At 43.5% G+C, this 22,243-nt stretch overlaps 1 protein-coding gene across 1 annotated transcript in view; it reads right to left on the bottom strand.

Annotated features, from left to right (window-relative positions):
* Positions 1-18,923, bottom strand: part of LOC137436228 (protein THEMIS) — a 59,958-nt gene extending 41,035 nt beyond the window's left edge. Inside the window, exons 1-2 of the mRNA XM_078786679.1 lie at positions 18,783-18,923; positions 18,465-18,593 (exon numbers count right to left, since the gene is read on the bottom strand). Coding sequence (XP_078642805.1) covers positions 18,465-18,593; positions 18,783-18,891 — 238 coding nt within the window. The 5' untranslated portion in view covers positions 18,892-18,923. The remainder of the gene's footprint in view (positions 1-18,464; positions 18,594-18,782) is intronic.
* Between the last annotated feature and the right edge of the window lie 3,320 nt (positions 18,924-22,243).

The following is a 22,243-nucleotide window of genomic DNA, read 5'->3' as shown; positions in this document are numbered from 1 at the left end:
GAATCCAGAAACTGTTGCCATTTCCAGCGCTTCTTGTAAACAATTGAAAAGACATCGTTGAAGCAAGGAAACTTTTGAATGAATAATCATCCTTTGTGGGCCACTCTTACCATGATAACAGCAAGTTTGAACATAAATGGCGGGCGTAATCCCCCTGCGCAAAGTTCAAACGATGCAGCTGATAGAGAATGAGAAGGTAGACATTCTTCTTTTACAAGAAACTCACTCGACTGCGAGTTGCATGGCAGATTGGAGGCTGAAGCTGAAAGGCACCTGGTTTTTTAGTAACACGTCTTCGGTTAGTGCTGGTGTTGCTTTCTATATATCTGCACATCTTCCCGTCTCCTCTCTTGTTTTTAAAGAAATTGTACCTGGATATCTAGCTTCCATTGAATTTTTATATCACCACCAGCAGATGGTAATTGTCAATGTTTATGCCCCAAGTGACAGCACAGCCAGGACGGCTTTCTTCACCGAATCATTTACCTTCCTTAATCATCTTGCCCCTGATACCCTTTTGTGCTTAGGTGGTGATTTTAATTGCACATTAGACCCAGCCAGAGATCGGAACAGCCCTGAACCCCATCCAGCTAGTGCTAGGCCTCTGTCTACGCTTCTGTCTCGGAACGACCTTGGTGATGTTTGGCGACTGCAGCACGGGAACACTCAACAATTTACTTGGTGTCGTTGCCTGCTAAACAACTTGTCGCTTGCAAGGCTTGATAAATTTTATATTAGCCTCTCCTTTTTAAACCTTGTTAGTTTTACTGATATTACTCCTCCTGGGTTTTCTGACCATTTTTTAATTAAAATGCGTCTTTCTTTCCCTAGCCCTCAGAGGCATACTTCTCATTGGTCTTTTAATATTTCTCTTTTAAATGATCCCTTTTTTAAACTATCCTTTAAAAATTTCTGGCTTCGGATTCTAGAATCATGGAATGATTTCACCAATCTTTGCCTATGGTGGGATTATGTAAAGGCACAAATCCGAGTCTTCTGCCAGCAATACAGTAATAATTTTACTAATGCAAAGCAAGCCAGGATATGCATTTTAAAGAAGGAAATTCTTGACCTGCAGGAAAACGCGACTAACATTGACGAGGAGGTACGATGCCATCGGCTTCATGAGAAACAAGCCCTACTGAATGTTTTAACTAAAGATGATGCTCTCGGGGCGCTAACACGACTCCGAGTAAAAGGTTTATCTACCTCAGAAACGTGTTGTAAAGATTTCTTTAGCTTTGAAAAAGCCGCAAAATCTAATAGATTGTTGCTAAGCTTATGTTCAAGTGACGGACAAATTATTGAGGAGAATGCTCAGTTGTGTCTTATCAGAGACTTCTTTAAGAACGTTTTTACTGCAAAGGAAAGTAATGATCAAGAAATGTTTGATTTTACCCAAAATCTACCACGATTACAAGAATCACAGCAGCGCTCTCTAGAACAAGATTTTACAGTGGGTGAACTTTTAACAGCTCTTAATAGCCTTAATAATAATAAAGCCCCTGGCTTTGATGGCTTACCCGTGGAATTTTATAAAGCATTCTGGGACTTGCTCGGTCTGACACTTTTAGATGTTTTTAAGTATAGTTCACAAGAGGGTGTGTTACCTCTAAGTTGTCGCCGTGCAATTGTGTGCCTTATCCCAAAGAAAGGAGACTTACAGTCTTTACAAAATTGGTGGCCTATCTCTCTGCTTTGTGTGGATTACAAAATTCTTTCCAAAGTCCTTGTAAACCGCAATAAAGCCCCTTCTTAGTTTTTTAATACATTTTGATCAATCCTTTTGTATTTTAAATCGGTCGATTCATGACAATATTTTTTTTAATTCGGGACTTGTGGGATGTCTGTGTTGCACAAAAACAGAATGCTGGCCTAGTTTTACTTGACCAGGAGAAAGCATTTGACCCTATTAGCCATGAATATGTTTTTCATACCCTAAAACAGTTTGGTTTTGGGGCAGCCTTTGTTTCTCACGTTTCATTGCTGTAAAATCATGTTTTTAGCATCATTAAAGTCAACAACAGTTTCTGTGCACCACTAACGGTTGAAAGAGGAGTCCGCCAAGGGTGTCCTTTATCGGGCATTCTCTACTCACTCTGCATTGAACCTCTACTAATCCGCCTTCGTGCTAGCTTACCAGGTTTTCCTGTGTTGCCAACTGAAAGGCCAATTGTCACCTCAGCATATGCTGATGATGTGTGTGTTGTGGTGCGTAGCAGTGATGATGTCACCATGCTACTAAATAATCTGGAAAAACTTTCCTCGGCATGTACAACTGCAATCAATTGGAACAAATGCAAAGCTATATGGATTGGCATTCCCCCCGCTGTTGGTCTGCCTTGTCTTCCCAGAGGCCTGCAGTGGGAGAAGGAAGGCATCCTTAATCTGGGTGTGTACATTGGCACTCCAGCGTTCATGGCAAAGAACTGGGTTAACACAGTTAATAAAATTGATAATAGGCTAGAGAAGTGGAGAGGAATATTATCTACATTGTCATACAGAGGACGTGCCCTAGTGATTAACAATGTAGTGGCTTCCTTGTGGCATAAAATGATTGCTTTGCACCCTCCTGAAGCACTGCTGCTGACACTCCAGAAACACCTACTGGATTTCTTCTGGGGTGGCAAGCATTGGGTCAAGCCTGAAGTCCTTTACCTTCCATTGGCAGAAGGTGGCCATGGCCTCATTGTCATTGTCAGCCGACTAATGGCTTTTCGAGTCGCCACTGTTCACCGTTTTCTTTTTTTCACTTTGATGCCATGGCGGCTCACTGCCAACTACCTGTTGAAAATGGCTGACATGCTTGATTTCAACAAGCAACTTTTTCTCATGGACCTGCAATATGTTGACATCTCCCCATTGCCTCCTTTCTACCAAGACCTGCTGCAAGCCTGGCAGCCTCTCGTGGTGCACCGAGATATGGCTCATTACAACACCACCAACTTCCTCGACGAGCCTATCTTTTACAATGCACTCTTTACCAACATACTTCGATCACGTGCCTTTGTGCAATGTTTCACAAGTTCTGGTGTGCATGTCATACGAGACCTGCGGGATAACCGGAATGAAACTTGGCACTCAGCAGGACATATTGCAACCGCTGTTGGAATGCGCTCTGTAAGAGCTGTCTCCCAGCTCATTCAAGAAGCATACCTTCAGAGGACTGGGTCTTCATTTTGATGCCAACAACAATGACCCTGCAATGCATGTTCTCTCCCTTCATCTGGTGCAAATATCATCGGCTGCATTAACAGAATCTGTGTGCCTGTCTTCCTCTCCACCTCCTAGTGCTGAAAAAAAGTGCCTGTACCACCTCTGTGTTGCCATTCGGCATCCTTACGTATGCAAGGATAGGTTTGGATCCCGATGGACAGGGATGTTACCGCCTGCCCCCCCCCCCTTGCCCACAATGGGCCACCATGTATGCTCCACCAATTGTAAAACGGACTGGTGGTATCTCTTGGAGAATTGTACATATGATTTTACCTGCCAATGTTTTATTACACCGTTTTAGTGTTTTAAATTCTGTTTCATGCCCCTTTTGTACGGCCTCTGAAGATTTACATCATGCCTATGTTGACTGTGCAAGGCTGACCCCACTTTTGATTTTGTTGTCACAATTGTGCTGCCATATGAATGTTTCTTTTTCTTTACGTATGTTTATTTTTGGTTTGCCATTGAACCCTAAGAATGCTGCCGTATCTGTGCTCACCAATTTTTTAATAGCTGAAGGGAAGCTAGCAATTTATAAAACAAGGAAAGCTAAACTTCTTGCCAACCCTGATGCTGGCTACAATGTTTTAACAGTTTTTAAGGAGGCCAGGAGGCCTCGTGAAGGAGGCCAGGCTACGTGCAGAGTTTTATTTTCACCAAAACGTAAATAATTTAGATCTTTTTAAGCAAAAATGGTGTTGTAAGAACGCACTGTGTAAAGTAGTCAACAATGATCTCACCTTTTCTTTTTAAATGTGCACTTGTATTATTTTATGCTTTATTATTTTACCTTCCTTTTATGATTGCTGTTTGTTGGCAAAGTCTAGCTGTTGTTTTCTATCCTTGCTTAAATAAAGGTATGCAAAAGTAAAAGTCTCTCTCTCTCATGCGCCCCTGCTGGTCGTTGGTGAGTCGTGCGTGGGTGTGGCATCATGGTGGCTGTGCATGTTGAGCTGTGAGTTCTCTGTCATGTTGGTTGGTTTTCCTATCCCCCATTTCCCTCACTTGTGTCCTTGTTTATGCCTGTAAAGTTTCCCCTGTGGGTCCTTTCATTGTTGAGACAAGAGAGAGGGACAGAGCGCACACGGTAGGTGGTGTTCGATTGACTTTTTTCCGAACCTCCGGGTTTGAGGCCTGGCCTCCATTTTGCCGTGTTTTCCTAGTCCAGGCAGCGGTGTTTCGCTGCTCTAAACGGTTCTTGGACCTAGTCCATTATTTGGACCTTGTCCATTAGTTTTGGTTTTACCTCCACTCGCCGGTGTTGCTTGTGGTTGGTATCGTTTTGTTGATTTCTCACCTTTTATATATTTAATTTACGTTCGCTATGGCAAACGATTGTTTGAGGAATAGCATGTGCGAGTCGCTCACTCGCAAGCATGGGCTGGTGTGCGACCCTCCGAGTGAGGTAAATATGGAGCAAGTGCTTCTAGCAATCGGAAAATGCGTCGGCTCGCATAATATCCGTGCAGCCTCTCGAATGAACAAGAAGGTTGTTGTGTTTGTATCGGAGGTGCACATGGTGAACTCTGTTGTGGAGCAAGGCCTTCTCATAGAACCCGACCTGTTTCTAGTGGTTTCCCCATTAGATACACCTGCGGTGAGGGTCAATGTGTCTAATGTCCCTCCCTTTGTTAAAGGTGAGGACTTGTGTGCTCAATTGAGCAAGTTCGGTACAATCGTATCAAAAGTGACAATGGTGCCGATACACTCGGCAAGGGGTGAATTTCGACACGTGATGACTTTTAAAAGGGTCGTTTACATGATATTGCCCGAAAATGTGCAAAAGCGAAATGTAGTTTTGCATGCAAAGATTAATTGCCATACTTATAGAATGTATGCCTCCACGGACGTCATGACGTGCTATGGGTGTGGAGCTTACGGACACGTAAAGAGTTCCTGTCCCGGTTTGGTGAGATCATTAGAAAATCGAGACCAGGTGATTACAGATCCTCCTCCCTCCCCACCTAATGGGGCGGATGATAGTGTAGACTCCTCCCCACGACCTAATGGTGATCGGGAAACAGTTGACTCCCCCCCCCTTAACCTACTGAGATACGTGGAATGGTAGACCCCTCCACACAACCAATGGGTGAACAGGAAACAGTAGACCACTCCTCCCTACCTGCTGGTGTGACAAAAGTGGTTGATCCCTCTCCTACTGTACAGGACTGTGCAGATGACAATATGGAATGGTTCGTAACAGTGGCTCGTAAAAAAGGACATAAACGTTCATGTCCCGTCATGAAGGATGCAAGCACAGTACAAAGTAAGGTACTTGTTGTGTCAAATGTGTCGCAGAGCTTGCAAGATGGAGCTTGTGTTGAGAATCCCTGTTTGGGATTGGAACCGGAACCGGGTTTAAGTCTAAGCAATTCGTTTGCACCACTTGCCGAACTGTTTTAGGGTTCCGAGTGCGATATAGACATCGAGAATCCTCGCGCCTCTCAGGAGGACACAAGTGGTGATATTGATAACCCTGAATCTGATGTCTTACATGACATTAATGTAATGGTCACAGAGGTGGGCGCAGGGATGACCAGGTGTAATGATAAAACAGATAAGTCAGACAGCCCCTCAGAAGAAGCCTGTAAGCCTACACGTTTCGAACAAAATAAAAGGGATGATAAGAAGGAAGCTGCATGTGACGATGAGCAGCTAGACATGAATGAAAACGATATCCATGTTTCTGATCCTGGGGAGATTTGTGCCTCAGAAATAAGTTTGCATCAGGAAGAGAATGACAAAGATGATGCGTTAGATCTTGATGAACCCTACTCTACCCCGTCAGGTAGTGGGTTTTGTGCCCAAGAGGGTGAGGATGGGGACACTAGTTACAGAAGATGAAGTTAAAAAATTCCTCGATGAATCCTTCAGGAAAAGGAATGTCAGAATTCAGGATTATTTGCTAAACCTACATGCTTTTCTAAAAACTACTAGAAACATGATTCGTGAACCCCAGCAAGTTGGGATCTCAGAACCTCAATTTCAGCGGTTGAGGAAGTGTGCCACTAAGGCAGGAAAAGAACTCCAAGAGGAGGAAAATTAATAAAGAATAAATGAAGGTAACGTCTCTCAACATAAACAGAGGCCGCAGCTGTATGCAGCGTCTGGAGGTGTTACAACTATTTGAGAAAGAAAAGATTGATATTTTCATGTTACAAGAGACACACATCAACCAATCTTGTGAAGACGAGTGGCGCAGAATGTTTAAATGGTGCCATGTTTTCTCCAGTGCGGTTGAAGAAGCTAAAGCGGGGGTGGAAATAATCTTGCATCCTTGCCTTCAACCATCTGAGATTCACTATAGAGAGATTTGTAAGGGTTTCTTGATGGTGGTGGATTTTATTAGTAGCGATCAAAAGGTTAGCATTATTAATGTGTATTGCCCCAGTGACAGCGCTGAAAGGGCTCTATTTCTTCCAAAATTAGCGGATTGTTTAAGCACTGTTGATTTGACTTGTTTAATTTGTATGGGGGGAGACTATAATTGCACACTCAACCCTTGACTGGACAGGAACACTCCTGAGCCACATCCACCCAGTGCAAAGTCCTTGGCACAACTTGTGAAAAAATACAAACTTAGAGATGTATGGCGATTACAAAATCCAAACACCCATCAATATACATGGGTGTGCTGTGCAAAAAACGTATTGCATACTTGAACGATCCATGTATGACAGTATTTTCTTGGTTCGAGACTTGATTACTATCGGTCAAACTGCGTCGCATGCTTTTGGGTTATTACTCCTTGATCAGGAGAAAGCTTTTGACAGTGTGGATCACTCATTTTTGTTTGCAGTTCTTACTAAAGCAGGATTTGGAGAAAAATTCATTTATTGCATAAAACTTTTATACAACAATTTATCATACCTGCTAAAAGTAAATAACAGTCTGTGTCATCCTTTCCCCTTTCAGCGTGGCATCTGTCAGGACTGTCCACTGTCAGGCATGTTGTACACACTGTCCATCGAACCCTTACTGGCTCTCCTTCGTACCACCTTATCTGGTTTGTCCTTGTCAAACAATTCCAAAATTGTTACGTCAGCATATGCAGACGGACCTGTGTGTTGTGGTTAAAAACCAGGAAGATGTTTTTGAGCTATCCTGGTGTTTTGCCAAATTTGAACTTGCTTCATCAGCAAGAGTAAATTGGAACAAGAGTGTAGCTCTTTCTCTGTACCCAGATACCCTATCTGGGTCACAGGCTTCACATATGGTTCCCCCAACTCTTCCAGGAGGAATATTATGGAAAACGGATGGGTTTAAATACTTAGGCATCCATTTGGGAACTACAAGCTATATGAAGAAAAACGGATGGTTTCCTAGATAACATTAAGCAGAAACTATCAAAGTGGAAAGGGATGCTCCATATCTTGTCACGTAAGGCACAGGTAATGATAATAAACAACCTGGTGCTTCCAATTGTATGGCATAAGATCATAGCACTCCAGCCTCCTCAAGCTCTGATCACCAACATCCAGAGGGGTCTAGTTGACTTCTTCTGGGGAGGCCACCACTGGCTTAAGCCAGATGTGTTGTGCAGACCACGTAATTCAGGTGGTCAAAACCTGGTGCACCTCCCTAGTCGAATAATGGCTTTTCGGCTAATGACAATAAATCGTCTGCTGTACAGCGAGGTTGTGCCCTGGCATCCTCACAAATACCTTGCTCAGGCAAGTAGGTGGAATGGACTGACGGGGAACTTTTCCTTATGGACTTGAAGCAGGTCGATTGAGCTCGGCACCCTGCATTTCATCGGTCTCTCCTGAATGCCTGGCAAGCTCTAGGAGTGCAGCGGTTGGAGATCTCTTATGATCCCAGGAGGTTTGTGCATGAGCCATTGTTCCAAAACTCACTATTCACTGAAATATCTACCAGCCGAGCTTTTATGGAACATTTTACGAACAACTTGGGATTAATAAAGTGCGAGATCTTATGGAGCTATCCTTGAAGCGATGGTTTTCTGCCAGCGCTGTTTCTGGAAAAATTGGCTTGCGTTCAATTAGAATAGTGAGCAGGGTCATAAAGATTGTATCCCAGACTTTTTTAGATTTAAATATTGGGTGGAATGGGGTAAATGAAGAAGTAGATTTTCGTTTAACTTTCCTGAACTCTCAGTCACTGCCCAGGAACAACATGGTGTGTTTTCCTCTGACAGCAAAGAATCCGGTGTGTTCCACATCATGGGAAAAAGGGCAATGTATAGAATTTGTCTAGAGGTGTGCTTACCGGGCTGTGCAGCACCCTTAAGGAACAAGTGGAAAGAGTTTTTACCTGCAGGAGCATTTGTCACTCCAAATTGGGATGAAATGTACAGGTGTCCTACTGTTGGACGTACAGGAGACCTAAATTGGAGACTGGTCCATCACGCCCTGGCCACACAGGTGTTGTTCAGAAGTTTAACCCTGCTGTGTCTAATTTATGTCCTTTTTGTGGTGATGTTGAACATTTGTATCATGCGTTTATTGAGTGCAAGAGATTGTCATCTCTGTTTCTGTATCTGAGCAGAATCTTTTGTAAATTCAAAATTGTTTTTTCTGTTACAATCTTTGTTTACGGACTTGCATGTAATACTAGGAAAAACTCTGTGATTTTGCTTTTGAATTTTTTGCTTGGAATTGCTAAGCTTGCAATTTATAAAACCAGAAAAGCCAGATTAGGTAGTGGAAAAAATGAAAATGCACTTTTTTGTTTCATAGGGATGGTGTCAGCACGTATAAAGCTCGAACATGTTTATCATGTAAACATGGGGAACCTTCTTGTGTTTGAAGAGTTATGGGGCATGGGGGGTGTTTTCTGCAAATGCATTGGAAATGAGGTTGTGATTTGTATGTAAAGTGGAGTTGGAATACTTTGTTTTATACTTTTATAATAAAAGTCAAAAAAAGTCTCTCTCTCTCACTCTCACTCTCTCTCTCTCTCTCTCTCTCTCTCTCTCTCCCCCCACTCTCTCTCTCTCTCTCTCTCCCCACTCTCTCTCTCTCTCTCTCTCTGCCCCACTCTCTCTCTCTCTCTCTCTCTCTCTCTCTCTCTCTCTCCCCCACTCTCTCTCTCTCTCTCTCCCCAACTCTCTCTCTCTCTCTCTCCCCCCCACTCTCTCTCTCTCTCTCTCTCCCCCACTCTCTCTCTCTCTCTCCCCCCCACTCTCTCTCTCTCTCCCCCACTCTCTCTCTCTCTCTCCCCCACTCTCTCTCTCTCCCCCCCCCACTCTCTCTCTCTCCCCCACTCTCTCCCTCCCTCTCTCCCTGCTGGCCGTTTGTGTGTTAGGCATGGCAAGATGGCGGCTGTGCATGTGTGGTGAGGTGCGAGCTGCTCCGACCTTAAATCTTTCTACCCCCTTTTGGTCGTTGTTTTCACCTTTTCTTTTCCATTTTTGTTTATCTTCACTTTGTGTATTCTCTGTCTCCCCCCCACCACTCCATTTTCATCAAGCCCGGTACCTCAACCCTCGTCCTCCCTTCCCATTTTTCCTCCCCCCACCTCCCAGTTCCCTGCCCATTCTCCCCTTCCTCCGACCGTTCCCCCCGTCCCCCCTCTCGTTCCCCACAAACCCCCCCTACCTCCATTGCATTCCTCGCTTGTGTTGCTGTCTCTATTTCTTTTTTTCTCCACTTTCGTTTATCTGTCTCTGAGATACAGAGAGAGATAGAGAGCCCAGCCCACGCCTTTTGGTGAGATCGAGGGGTGAGTCCATCGGCACTCTGACGGGCTGTCGTGATTTCTCGCCCTTTTCCTCATTGAGAGGTGTGTTTCCTCATGATAGTTTCCCTCGTGCTGGTGTATGCCGAGTAGCGCTTTTCCCTTTTTCCCCCACTTGTACAGAAAGCTGTACCTCCTCCCCCTCCATCCTCTCCAAATCCATCTCGCCTTAGGCCGAGGGTTTCCGATCGTCGTAATGTCGGCATGTTCCCGCTATGCGACCTTTGACTTCAGTACTTGATGTGGAAACATGGCGTGGTTTGCGTCCCCCCTAACGAGGTCACCGTGGAAGACATCGTCATTGCGGTAGGTAACATAATCGGGCTCGAGAAAATCCATGCAGCTTCACGGATGAATAAACGTGTGGTTATATTCGTGGCTGAAGAGCAGCTGGTACATGAAATTGTGGCGACCGGTTTGTCTATCGAGAATGGACATTTTTTCCTGGTCTCCCCACTGGACACCCCAGCCGTGAAAGTCTTGATATCAAATTGTTCCCCATTCCTGAAAAATGATTTAATTTTAAAAGAGCTTTCTCGGTATGGTACAGTGGTGTCGGAGATCACGATGTTATCTCTGGGGTGTCGCAACGAGCAGGCCAAACACATCATGTCCTTCCGGCGGCAGGCGTACATTGTGTTTCCTGCATCCAATGTGGACAAGGTGCTCAACGCGGTATTTATGTTTCGTGTGGATAATCACGAGTACCAGGTATATGCGTCCACGGAAACGTTAAAATGTTTCGGCTGTGGGAACTTTGGGCATATAAAACGGTTTTGTCCACAAATTGCCCCGCAGTGGCTGAGCAGACAACACCCCCTGATATTGTGACAGAAAACGTACCACCGACATCGTAAACCTCCGAAAATGAAAACGTTTGGGATGGTTTTACACTCGTCTCCTCTTTGAGAAAGAGGAAAACAGCTCGGGATGTCCCGCCAAGGTGGTGGTGGTGTTAGACTCCGATGTTAGACTTTTCCTTAGTAAGGAAAATAAGGTGGTGTTAGACTCAGATGGATTGGACTCAATACCACCTGCTAAAACATCGATGAGTAATCGATATGAAGTATTGCTAAATGTGAATGCAGATCCTCTGCCTGTTGTCGATATGGACCCTCAGCCTAATGTGGAGGAGTTGCATGCACTACCTCCAGATGAGGTTGGCGTGCACACTACGTTAAATCCTTGTGCGGATTATGACAAGTCGGGTCGAGACTCGACTGGGGGGCAAAAAGAGCAAAATTCGACCCCACAGTATTTCAACGCACCTGGTGATCTTTCCAACCAAATAGTCGTTGTACCGGCCAATTTAGAAAACGTACCTGAGCACAATGATTGTCCCGAGGAAGAACCTCAAATTGTGCAACAGGTTTCAGAATCGCCCCTCCCCCCCCCCCCCCCCCCCCCCCACATTACCCGGGGTTCTGGTGGAACCTCTCCCTCAACCTGGTCCTACAGAAACACGGCAGGATGTCACCTGCACACCACAGAGTATTCTGGTGTCTCAAGAGGCAGGGGTAGTAAGTGTTCCGGATAATGCTTCTGACATGTCAGAGGAGGAATCCTATGACATTGAGGAATTCCCCACATACACTGATTCCAACGTCTTACCATCGCAAATACTCAAGTTTCTGAACCAGACTTTTAGAAAAAGATATATTGAAATAAAATATCATTTTTCTGATCTACATGGGTTTATTGAAACGGCAAGGTGTATTATTCGACCCAGTGACCACAATTTCACGGAACCCCAATGCAGTCGGCTTAAGAGACACATTGTTAAGGCAAAAAACGACCTAAAAGGATGATACACATATTTCCCTTTCCTTACCTCTTTTACATCTCTATGACTATTTTTTGGTAGCCTCAATATAAATGGTGGTGTGAGCCAGTCTAGGATGCTCCAAGTGGTCAACCGTGGAAGGCAACGGAAATTAGATGTGGCTTTCTTACAAGAAACCCACTGTACTCCATCGTATCACGCTATCTGGAATCGAATGATGAAAAAGGCCGGCTACTTAAGCGATTCAACCTCTCGTACAGCAGGAGTTGCTTTTCTAATTAATCCCCATTTTTGCCCGCTCCAACTCTCATTTCAGGAAATAATCCCGGGTCACTTAGCTTCACTGGATTTTGTTGATGGAGACATTAATTTTACTTTAATAAATGTTTATGCCCCTTCTAAGGGCACAGACCGACGAACCTTCTATGACAGGTTACGACTCCACATGATGCAGTTAGACTTGCAGAAGTGCATTATAATGGGCGGTGATTTTAATTGCACCCTGCAACCTGAGTGGATCGGAATGGCGCAGAACCTCACCCCAAACCAGCCAGACTGTTATCTAAAATAATAAGAGATTTTGGTTTTCAAGATATCTGGCGGATACAAAATCCAGGCACCCATCAATTTACCTGGTGTAAGGTTACCAATAAATAATCAAGTGGCCCTCACCAGGCTTTATAGATTTTATATAAATTTGCCATTTACCAACCTCCCCCACCACTGAAATTTCCCCGTATGGTTTCTCCAACCATCACCTCATTACCATGAGTTACCGTGTAGGGTTATCTCCAAATCGCCACTCTTTTTGGAAATGAAACATTTCCATATTAGATAACCCCTCCTTTCGGAATGCCTTTGAGAGGGTGTGGTCCAATCTGAGAGGCTCCAAATCCAGTTTTAAGGACCAGCGATTGTGGTGGGACAACACAAAGGTCCAAATTAGAAGTTTCTGTCAGCAATTTTGTTTTCCAAAGACACAAGTAGAACGCAGGATAAAAGTGGAGCTGGAGAAGGAGATTCTCCAGATTCAAACAAATTAAAAAACCCATCCTACCCCCAAAAGAAACTAAGACTATGTGAGAAGAAGTCTCTTCTTAATAATATTGTCGCACGGACCCTCCGGTTAATACCAGGGACCGCGGATGGACTAAACGGATTTAATTGAGGCGACAACCAACTCGGATTCGGCTATAAAACGCGGGAGGAAGAAGGGAAGTGGAAGCTGCGGCAAAAGCGCTTACCTTCAGCGAACCGACGGCAGCTTCGATCCTGCAGGGAATTAATGAACTCAAACACCGGATCAGAATGTACAAAAATAAAGATTTATTACGGACCCGATAACAAGGAACGCGACGGTAATCAAATAAACGAAATCCTATATTGGGATCCCACACACCAGACTCAACAACAGGACACAGGAATGAATGAACAAAAGAAATGTAGTGTAATGGTGATGTGGTGTGCGGTCTTATCTGTCCGTCGGTTGCAGTGTAACACGGCTCCAAACTCCGGCATGGAGGAACCCTCCGTTTGCCTCGCACGCTTCGCTAGGCCCGAGCCAACGCCCTCGCCGTTAGCACACGAGGTCCCGCCCGTTCACAGCACTGAGCCTCGCTCCTACACCACACAGATGGTGAACCAACGACCACCAGGACCTCTGAAGACCAAGAAGAAGCGCAAGAGCTTCAAGCACAGAGCGATGTCGTGCAGCGCAAGACAGCCAGAGACATGCAGCGCAAGAGGCAGAGAGTGCAAGGGCTAAAGCTGCTGAAATGTCATGCAGCGCACTTTTCTAACCTGGGCGGTGACGTCAGCCTTGGCGCGCCACCAACCAGTGCCTTCCACCGAACCTTCCAGCTCCTTCCCTCCAATCACACGTTCCCTGTGGTGTGGTCACGCGATGTTGCTCAGCCTAGCTGGTGGTGTAGCTGACGGCGGCCACCCAGCAGTGCCCCGATCTGGCTTCTTCCAAAGTCGTTGTAAGGGATATATATATATATAATAACCACCTTTAGAGGCCATTTTTCCCCGCAAAGCGGGGGTTGGCCTTTTTCGGGAACCGTGGTTGTTGTTGTTTTTTGGTCCCCTTTTTGAAGCAATGTTTTACGGCCGGATGCCCTTCCTGACGCCAACCCTTTTTGCCGCCTTTAACGACAAACAGGGAATTACCAGTGAACTGGTACTCAATTAGCTGACCTCGGAAGGGGATTTAATTACTGTGTGCGCTAAAGGGCCTATCTATGTGTTTATATGGGTATGCATTGCCATAAGGGACAAAGGTTTGATTACTAGGTGTGACAAACAAGGGCTGTTGTCTTTAATCCCTACAACTACCTAGCACACGAACATCCTCGTATGTTCACAGGTATACTCATTAACCGACAAACTGGACTAAACATACAGAACTTATTACAGGGCAGATTCCTTATTGCGACAGACGAAGCATGTTACCTATTCAGATCTACCTGACTCTAGATATTGCTCTACCCCACCGACATAACAATATAATTGCTAATCAAACCCAAGGAGCGCTAACGAGACTACGCTTTCAGCACCTTTACCTCCTGGTTCTCCGACCCGGTTTTTGATTTTGAAACAAAATATCCTCATTCCCTAATTACTGCTTTGAAACATCCTGATAATTCAATCACGACCAACCCTGTAGAAATTAAGAAGGATGCAAGACTCTTCTTCTCTACACTTTACCAGGCAACAGATGTCGATGCAGAACTTGTTCCTATTTTGTTTGATGTGTCGGTACACTAACTCCAAATCAAAGAACGGATCTGGAGTTACCGCTCATGCTTGAGGAACTTTCTGTTTCCCTTAAAAGCCTGTAGCTTTTACAGATTCCCGTACTGTCCCGTTCACTATGTCAATAAATTATATTTCGTTCAAAATCATGGTAGATTAGCAAACCTATACATTTTTGGAAAGGTTATAGCATAAGGAAACTAAAAATCAATGTTTACATTTGGAGAGATGCCTGTATGGCGGCCATTTTGGATTTTCAAAATGGCCACTGTAAAATACATATTTTGTTCTATTTCTGCCTCTAATTACCCTAAAAACTTTTTAAAATATACTAAACCTATATTTTCAGGGACAAGGAATCCAATGAAAGTATCAAATTAGTGCTATGGGGAATGGTAAGACACGAATCAAAGGTTTTGAATTGCAAAATACTGTCTTTATATTCGCGATAAGTTGCATAATCAAATACATGTTATCATTTTGTACAGGCAGTTAATAACATCAAAATGTGTCACAATAATTCACATCACCAAACATACACAGGCAGTCAGCAAAATCATATATACACATGCAGTCAGTATAACTTCACATCTACACAGGCAGTCAATGACAAAATATACACAGGCAGTCAATTGCATCAAACATACACGATTACAGAATATGCCATTTAGAGTTCGTCATCACTGTCCTGTGTGTCGTATCCGACAATATAGTCTGCATCGTTTTCACAGTCCGTTCCACACAAGCAAAGGTCGGTCAAATTGATTGGCAAATCGAATTGGTCGAATGGTCGATCGAATCGAATTCGATGAATCGAATTGAATCGATCGAATTGGTCGAATGGTCGAATGGTCGATCGAAGCGATTGGTCGAATGGTCGAATGGTCGAATTGGTCGAATCGAATTGGTCGGAATTGGCAAATGTAAACATTGATTTTCAGATTTTCCATGCAATAACGTTTCCAAAAATGTATAGGTTTGCTAATCTACCATGATTTTGAACGAAAAAAACATAGTGAACCTGACTACTGGGCAGAGGGAAATCACCTGGCCTGGATGGTCTGCCAGTGGAGTTCTTTGAGGAATTTTGGGACTTGATTGGACCCGAATTGCTTCTGGTTTTCCTGGAGACCTTGAAGAAGGGTGAACTTCCACTGAGCTGCAGGAGAGCCGTGCTTACTTTGCTTCCTAAAAAGGGAAATTTATTGCTCATATCACAGTGGAGGCCAGTTCTTATTGTGTATGGACTAGAAAATTTTCTCAAAGGCTTTGGCCTTGCGTCTCTCACCCCTACTAGGAGACATTATACACATGGACCAGACTTATTGTGTTCCTGGTCACAATATTCAGGATAATATCTCTGTTGTCCGAGATGTCATTGAAATCTGTGAGATTAATTATGAAAGTTGTGGCTTGATCTTCCTCGACCAGGAGAAAGCTTTTGACTGTGTTTCTCATACATATCTTTTTGAAGTGCTAAAATGTTTTGGTTTTGGACCTCTCTTTCTATCCCATATACAATTATATTATTCAAACATATCGGCTATCTTGAAGATAAACAATGAACTTGTACCTCCCTTTTGTGTTGGGAGAGGGGTAAGGCAGGGCTGCCCTCTTTCAGGAATTTTGTATGCTTTATCCCTTGAGTCCCTCTTAAATACCTTTCAGAAGTCTTTGTCTGGTGTTACTTTTGGAACCCACCCCTTAAAAAGCATTGCTTATGCAGATGACATCTGTGTCTGCATCAGACATTCAGAAGACGTTGGTTTGATGATGAGTGCATTGATCTCTTCAGCAGGACATCATCAGCCAAGATAAATTGGACAAAAGCAGAAGTGCTGTGGCTTAAACCCTCTACCTATCCCCTACCTGCCCCCCTATTTCCTCTCCTTCCTCCTCTCCCAGCCAATCTTTCGTGGAGAAGAGATGGGATTAAGTTCCTCGGGGTGTTCCTTGGCCCTGTAAATTTTGTGACGCATAACTGGGAAGGCTTGTTGGCACACATTGAAGTACTTTTACTGAAATGGAAGAACTTGCTCTGCCAACTGTCCTACCAAGGTAGGGTACTAGTCATCAACATTCTGGTCACCACTACGTTATGGTACAAGGTTCTTTCCCTGCAGCCGCCAAAAACTCTGGTGGAGGACATACAGAAATGCATCACCCATTTCTTCTGGTCCGGAAAGCATTGGCTTAGACCAGAGATTCTAAACTTACCACCTGAAGAGGGTGGCCAAGGGCTTGTCAATGTCAAGTGCCGCATCATGGCTTTCCGCCTACGAACAACATGGCACTTCTTGTTTGAACCATGTTTGGCCTGGAGACAGCTTACCAGCTGCATATTACGTGAAGTGGGGAAGTTGGTCCTTGCACAGGAGCTGTTCCTGATGGAGTCGACCAAGATAGACCTATCGATGCTACCTGCCTTTCACCAAAGCCTACTGAATGTGTGGCAAGCCTTTACCTATCTCTGTGACCCCTTGACTCATGTTCGATCCATGTTCTTCAACGAAACATTATTTCACAACTTTTTATTTGGTGAGTGTGTGAATGAAAGCACCTTCATTCAACAGTTTATAAATGCCTCAGTAACAAAAGTGTGTCATTTGAGAAACGCCACCAATGACAGGTGGATAATTGCTACCGCTCTGGCTTCGACGGTTGGCATTAGATCGTGTCGCAGAGTTGACAGCATTTTGAAAATGGTGCTTCGCATCTACTGTGCCTCAAATGGTAAGCAAAGCAACCCTCCCGTACCTACCTCTGAATCTTTTCCACCCTTCCCCAATCTTTGTCTATCTGGTTCTCTTAGTTTGGAACCGATTAGTTTTGGCCGCTCTCTATCCTTTTCTGGGAGTAATCGAAAGACCCTGTATGTGCAATGCTTAAAAATCCTTTTTCCTTCGTTGTCCTCCCCTGTACCCTGTAGATGGCCTGCAATCCTGCCGAATACCCCTCCCCTTTACCTTATTTGGGGGTAGTATTATAAACAGCCTGTGCCGAAACGTGTTGGGGATCTTCAATGGAGAATTTCTCATTGGATCCTACCCACAAATTCCCTAATTAACCGCTTCTCGCAAGCGATAAGTGAGCAAGGTCCATTTTGTGGACAAACTGAAACCTTGCCATATACGTATGTATGCTGTGACCGGTTAACTCCTTTATTTGTTTTCTTAAAAATATTACTTGCACGGTTTTCCTTTGTTTTTGATTTTCCTGCCTTTATTTTTGGCCCCAGTGGGTGTTTCAATTTCCCAAAAACAATTTTAATTCATTTCTTTCTTGCGCAAGCCAAGTTGGCGATATATAAGACCAGGAAATCAAAGATACATAATGATTCTTTTATTTATAGTACATATGCTTTGGAAATGTTTAAAGCTCTCTGTGTTTCAAGAGTGAAGCTGGAATTTTGTTGTTGTTCTGAGTTACAACTCTTTGAGAAGCAGTGGTGCGTGAGAGATACATTTTGCAAAATAGCTGAGGGTCAGTTAGTATTTACTATGTCATTGATTTCCTTAATACTTGCTTGTTTGTTTGCTTATATTTTTGTTTATTTATCATGTAAAGGTTTGTGCAACTGTTGTGATTGTTTTCTTTGAATCATCTTTTATTGTTTTTAAAATACTTTTGTAATAAAAGGACATAAAAAGTCAGTCTCTCTCGCTCTCGCTCTCGCTCTCGCTCTCGCTCTCTTTCTCTAACCCTGTCATGGCCTTGACTTCGTGAAGGTGGGGGTACACAATCCTGGATGTGGAGGATTTCTGGGTCGCTCCTGGAAGATTGATATTGATTGGCTGTCTCCGTGCTGCGGGCTTGTTTGAGAGAACTGTCTGGGGCTATACAACAACAATAACACAAAACTCTCTTTCAAACCATGATGTGGACTTGTTTGTGAATGAGACTGTGTGATTGTGTGTGCATGCGTGTGTATGCAGGCCACATTCGGGTGCCTCTACGGGTCCACAAGTGTCCACACATGAGCAGGGTGTTCTGCCATACTCGGTCGTACCTGCATAATTGGTCGGAATCTGCACCGTGAGCTCCATTCCTCCCTGAGGATGTTTGAGTTTTCCGATCACGTGATGTAGTTTCACGTTGGTGATTGTTATTCTTTGCCCAGTTGACAGGCTCGACATTTCTGCAGGAAATCAGTAAAATTTATCAACCCAATTCCGACATGCTGTGATCCAGTAATATTACCAAAGTATCCTGTTAGTCTCCAGTTCCATGCTTATGACATATTGACATATGGTGAATATGCAGTTTGTTTGTTGGTTCCCCATATTTCTCTAAATGTTTATCATAACAGCAAAAAAGTTAAACTCACCATCTCCATACAAACCCTGTACTATCTCGATAGTACGAGGTAATGTGTCCTTCACCAAAAATCTAATGAACTGCTCCAGAGGGACACTCTCGTCGTCCTCCTGCGCCATTGTGCAGAAACACAATGACGCTTTCACTGTCTCCGTTTCCTTTTGATTTGAATAAAACATGGTTCACTTTTTATTTTCGACTTCCTCTTTTCACGACAGATGGTCTACTGTACCAGGATGGAAAAGTGCTGAAAAAAAATGGGCACCAATTTTTAAAAACGCATTCATGTAATATTATTTGCATACCGGTATATGAAATAGACCTACATATATGACGTCAAAATTCGATTACACAAGTAATATCTATATCGTGGGGAAATGAACGAGTACGACATATAATAAATACTTCGTGATATGGTTCAGAAAGTGAATGTCGACATTACATCTGCACATCTGCAAGATTTAAAAAAACAAGTAGCTCATGCTCAACTGGAGGTCAAATTTGGTCTTTGTGTCAAGTTTGCTGGAAATTGGCCCAGAAGTTTGGGTGTGATTGGTGTTTCACACACATCTGGTTTTTTCATTTCTGTTCCTCACAATTCTGTCTCTCTTATTCACACACACACACACACACACACACACACACACACACACACACACACACACACACACACACACACACACACACATACAGTCACGTGAAAAAGTAAGTACACCCCATGTAAAATTTTGACTTTTTCAACATATTTCAACATACAGCTATTTGATCTTCATTTCAACAATATTGACAGATAAAGGTGATATAACAAACAAATATCATGAAACATTTACATTTTGTAGTCCATTGTATAATTTAAATAAACATAAATGCAAATTTCGCATGTGGAAAAAGTAAGTACACCCCTGGCTCTAATAGGTGGTATTGCACCCTTTGGCAGAAACAACCTCAAGTAGGCGTTTCTTATAACTGTCTACCAGTCTCTGATATTGACTGGGAGAAATTTTTGCCCACTCCTCCATGCAGAATTCTTTCAGCTGTGCGATGTTTGAGGGGTTTCTTGTATGCACAGCTCGTTTCAAATCCCCCCACAACATCTCGGTGGGATTTAGATCGGGGCTTTGACTTGGCCAATCCAGAACCCTCCATTTCTTTCTTTTCAGCCATTCCTTGGTGGATTCACTAGTATGTTTAGGGTCATTGTCATGTTGCAAGGTCCACCTTCGGTTGAGCTTCAACTTTCCGACAGATGGCCTCACATTATCCTCAAGCACCCTCTGGTACAATGAAGAATTAATAGTGGATTCGATGATGGTGAGCTGCCCAGGCCCTGATGCAGCAAAGCTGCCCCAAACCATAATATTTCCACCACCATGCTTTACAGCTGGTATCAGGTTCTTGTGGTCAAATGCTGTCTTTGGTTTTTGCCAAATATTTCTTCTGGTACTGTGGCCAAATAGCTCTACCTTTGACTCATCTGTCCAGAGCACATTGTTCCAGAAATGCTGGTCTTTGCCTCGGTGTTCATTGGCAAACTTTAGTCTTGCCCTGGTGTTCTTTCTGGACAGCAAAGGTTTCCTCCTGGCACACCTCCCATGTAGATCAAATTTGTGCAGCCTCTTTCTAATGGTAGACTCGTGCACTTTGACATCAACAGTGGCAAGAGCTACCTGTAGGTCCCGTGATGACATTCTGGGGTTCTTTGAGACTTCTTTCAGCATCTTGTGGTCTGCTCTCGGGCTGAACTTGCTGGGGCGGCCTGGCCTGAACAAGTTGGCAGTTGTTTGGAATCTTCTCCACTTGTAGATGATCTTCCAGACAGTCGAATGATTGATTTCAAATTGTTTGGAGATCTTTTTAAATCCCTTCCCAGACTCGTAGGCATCTATAACCTTCTTTCTGAAGGCCTCAGAGAGCTCTTTTGATCTAGGCATGGTGACGCCGCACACTTCAACAACAAAGAGCAAACCAAACTAAATGTCTGAGGTAGAAATAAGACAGGGTCCTCCAAGATACTCTCTGACGATGTTCTAATCATTTGCACCTGAGCTGGTGCACCTGATTCTCATTTTAGGTATTTGAAGTAGTGATAAATGTAGGGGTGTACTTACTTTTTCCACATGCGAAATTTGCATTTATGTTTATTTAAATTATACAATGGACTACAAAATGTAAATGTTTCATGATATTTGTTATATTATATCACCTTTATCTATTAATATTGTTGAAATGAAGATCAAATAGCTGTATGTTGAAATATGTTGAAAAAGTCAAAACTTCACATGGGGTGTACTTACTTTTTCACGTGACTGTATACACATACACATATATATGCACATATATACACAGTCATATACATACATACACACACACACATACACACACATACACACACATACACATACACAAACACAAATACACATACACATATATATGCACATATATACACATATACATACACACACACACATACACACACACACACACACATACACACATATACACACACACATACACACACATACATACATACACACACACACACACACACACACACACACACACACATAGACACACACACACACACACACACACACACACATAGACACACACACACATACACAAATACACATTCACATATATATGCACATATATACACATATACACACACACACACACACACACACACACACACACACACACACACACACACACACACACAGAGAAAATGACTTTTATTGATAAGATATGACCATACTTTTACCATTCACATTATGTAAATTAACATAAACATCTTTTTTCAAACGAACTTTGCATATATGCATTTACCTTATAGGCAGATAATCGAGCCAATATATTAACACGCAATGGCCTACTCTTTTTGAGATATACTGTCAGACTTCGAAGGTTCAAAACACGAATACAATTATGACAGTTCACGTTACATCCGTTTCCATTATCTGTACAGGTTGTTGCGAGAAGATAAGGAAGAAGGGGTGTGGGAAAGCAAATGGGGGTAGAGGGCAGAGGGGGTGGGAGGGAGGGAGGGGTTGATTGGGGGGGACGAGAGGGGGAGGAGGAGGATGGTGTCAAACACGCAAGTTTGTAAGAAGTCTAACAAACCTACAGTTTAGCTTTCTCCTTCAAACCTAAATCCCTTCCAGCTACGTAAACTCTACCCTCTCTCCCTGCCACCTTCCTCCTTCTCCCCCATCCCCTAATTCCCCCACTCATCCTCTGAAGGGTATATTCAGGCTTTTTTTTGTATACAAAGTCGAAGCTCATGTGAGAGCTAACACATAAAACAAAACAGCACAAACCTAAACAGAAGCACACATGAATGAATGAATGAATGAATGATCGTTTTAAGGCCATTTTTCCCCGCTAGAGCGGGGGTTAGCCTTGCGGGCTCCATGACAATCATGGTTCCCTGTTTGAGGCAATGTTTTTATGGCCGGATGCCCTTCCTGACGC

This window comes from Myxine glutinosa, chromosome 11, assembly GCF_964187855.1.
Source record: "Myxine glutinosa chromosome 11, kmMyxGlut1.1, whole genome shotgun sequence".
Classification (NCBI taxonomy): Eukaryota; Metazoa; Chordata; class Myxini; order Myxiniformes; family Myxinidae; genus Myxine; species Myxine glutinosa.
Note: the sequence above shows the minus strand (reverse complement) of the source record. Positions and strands in the feature narration are given on the sequence as shown.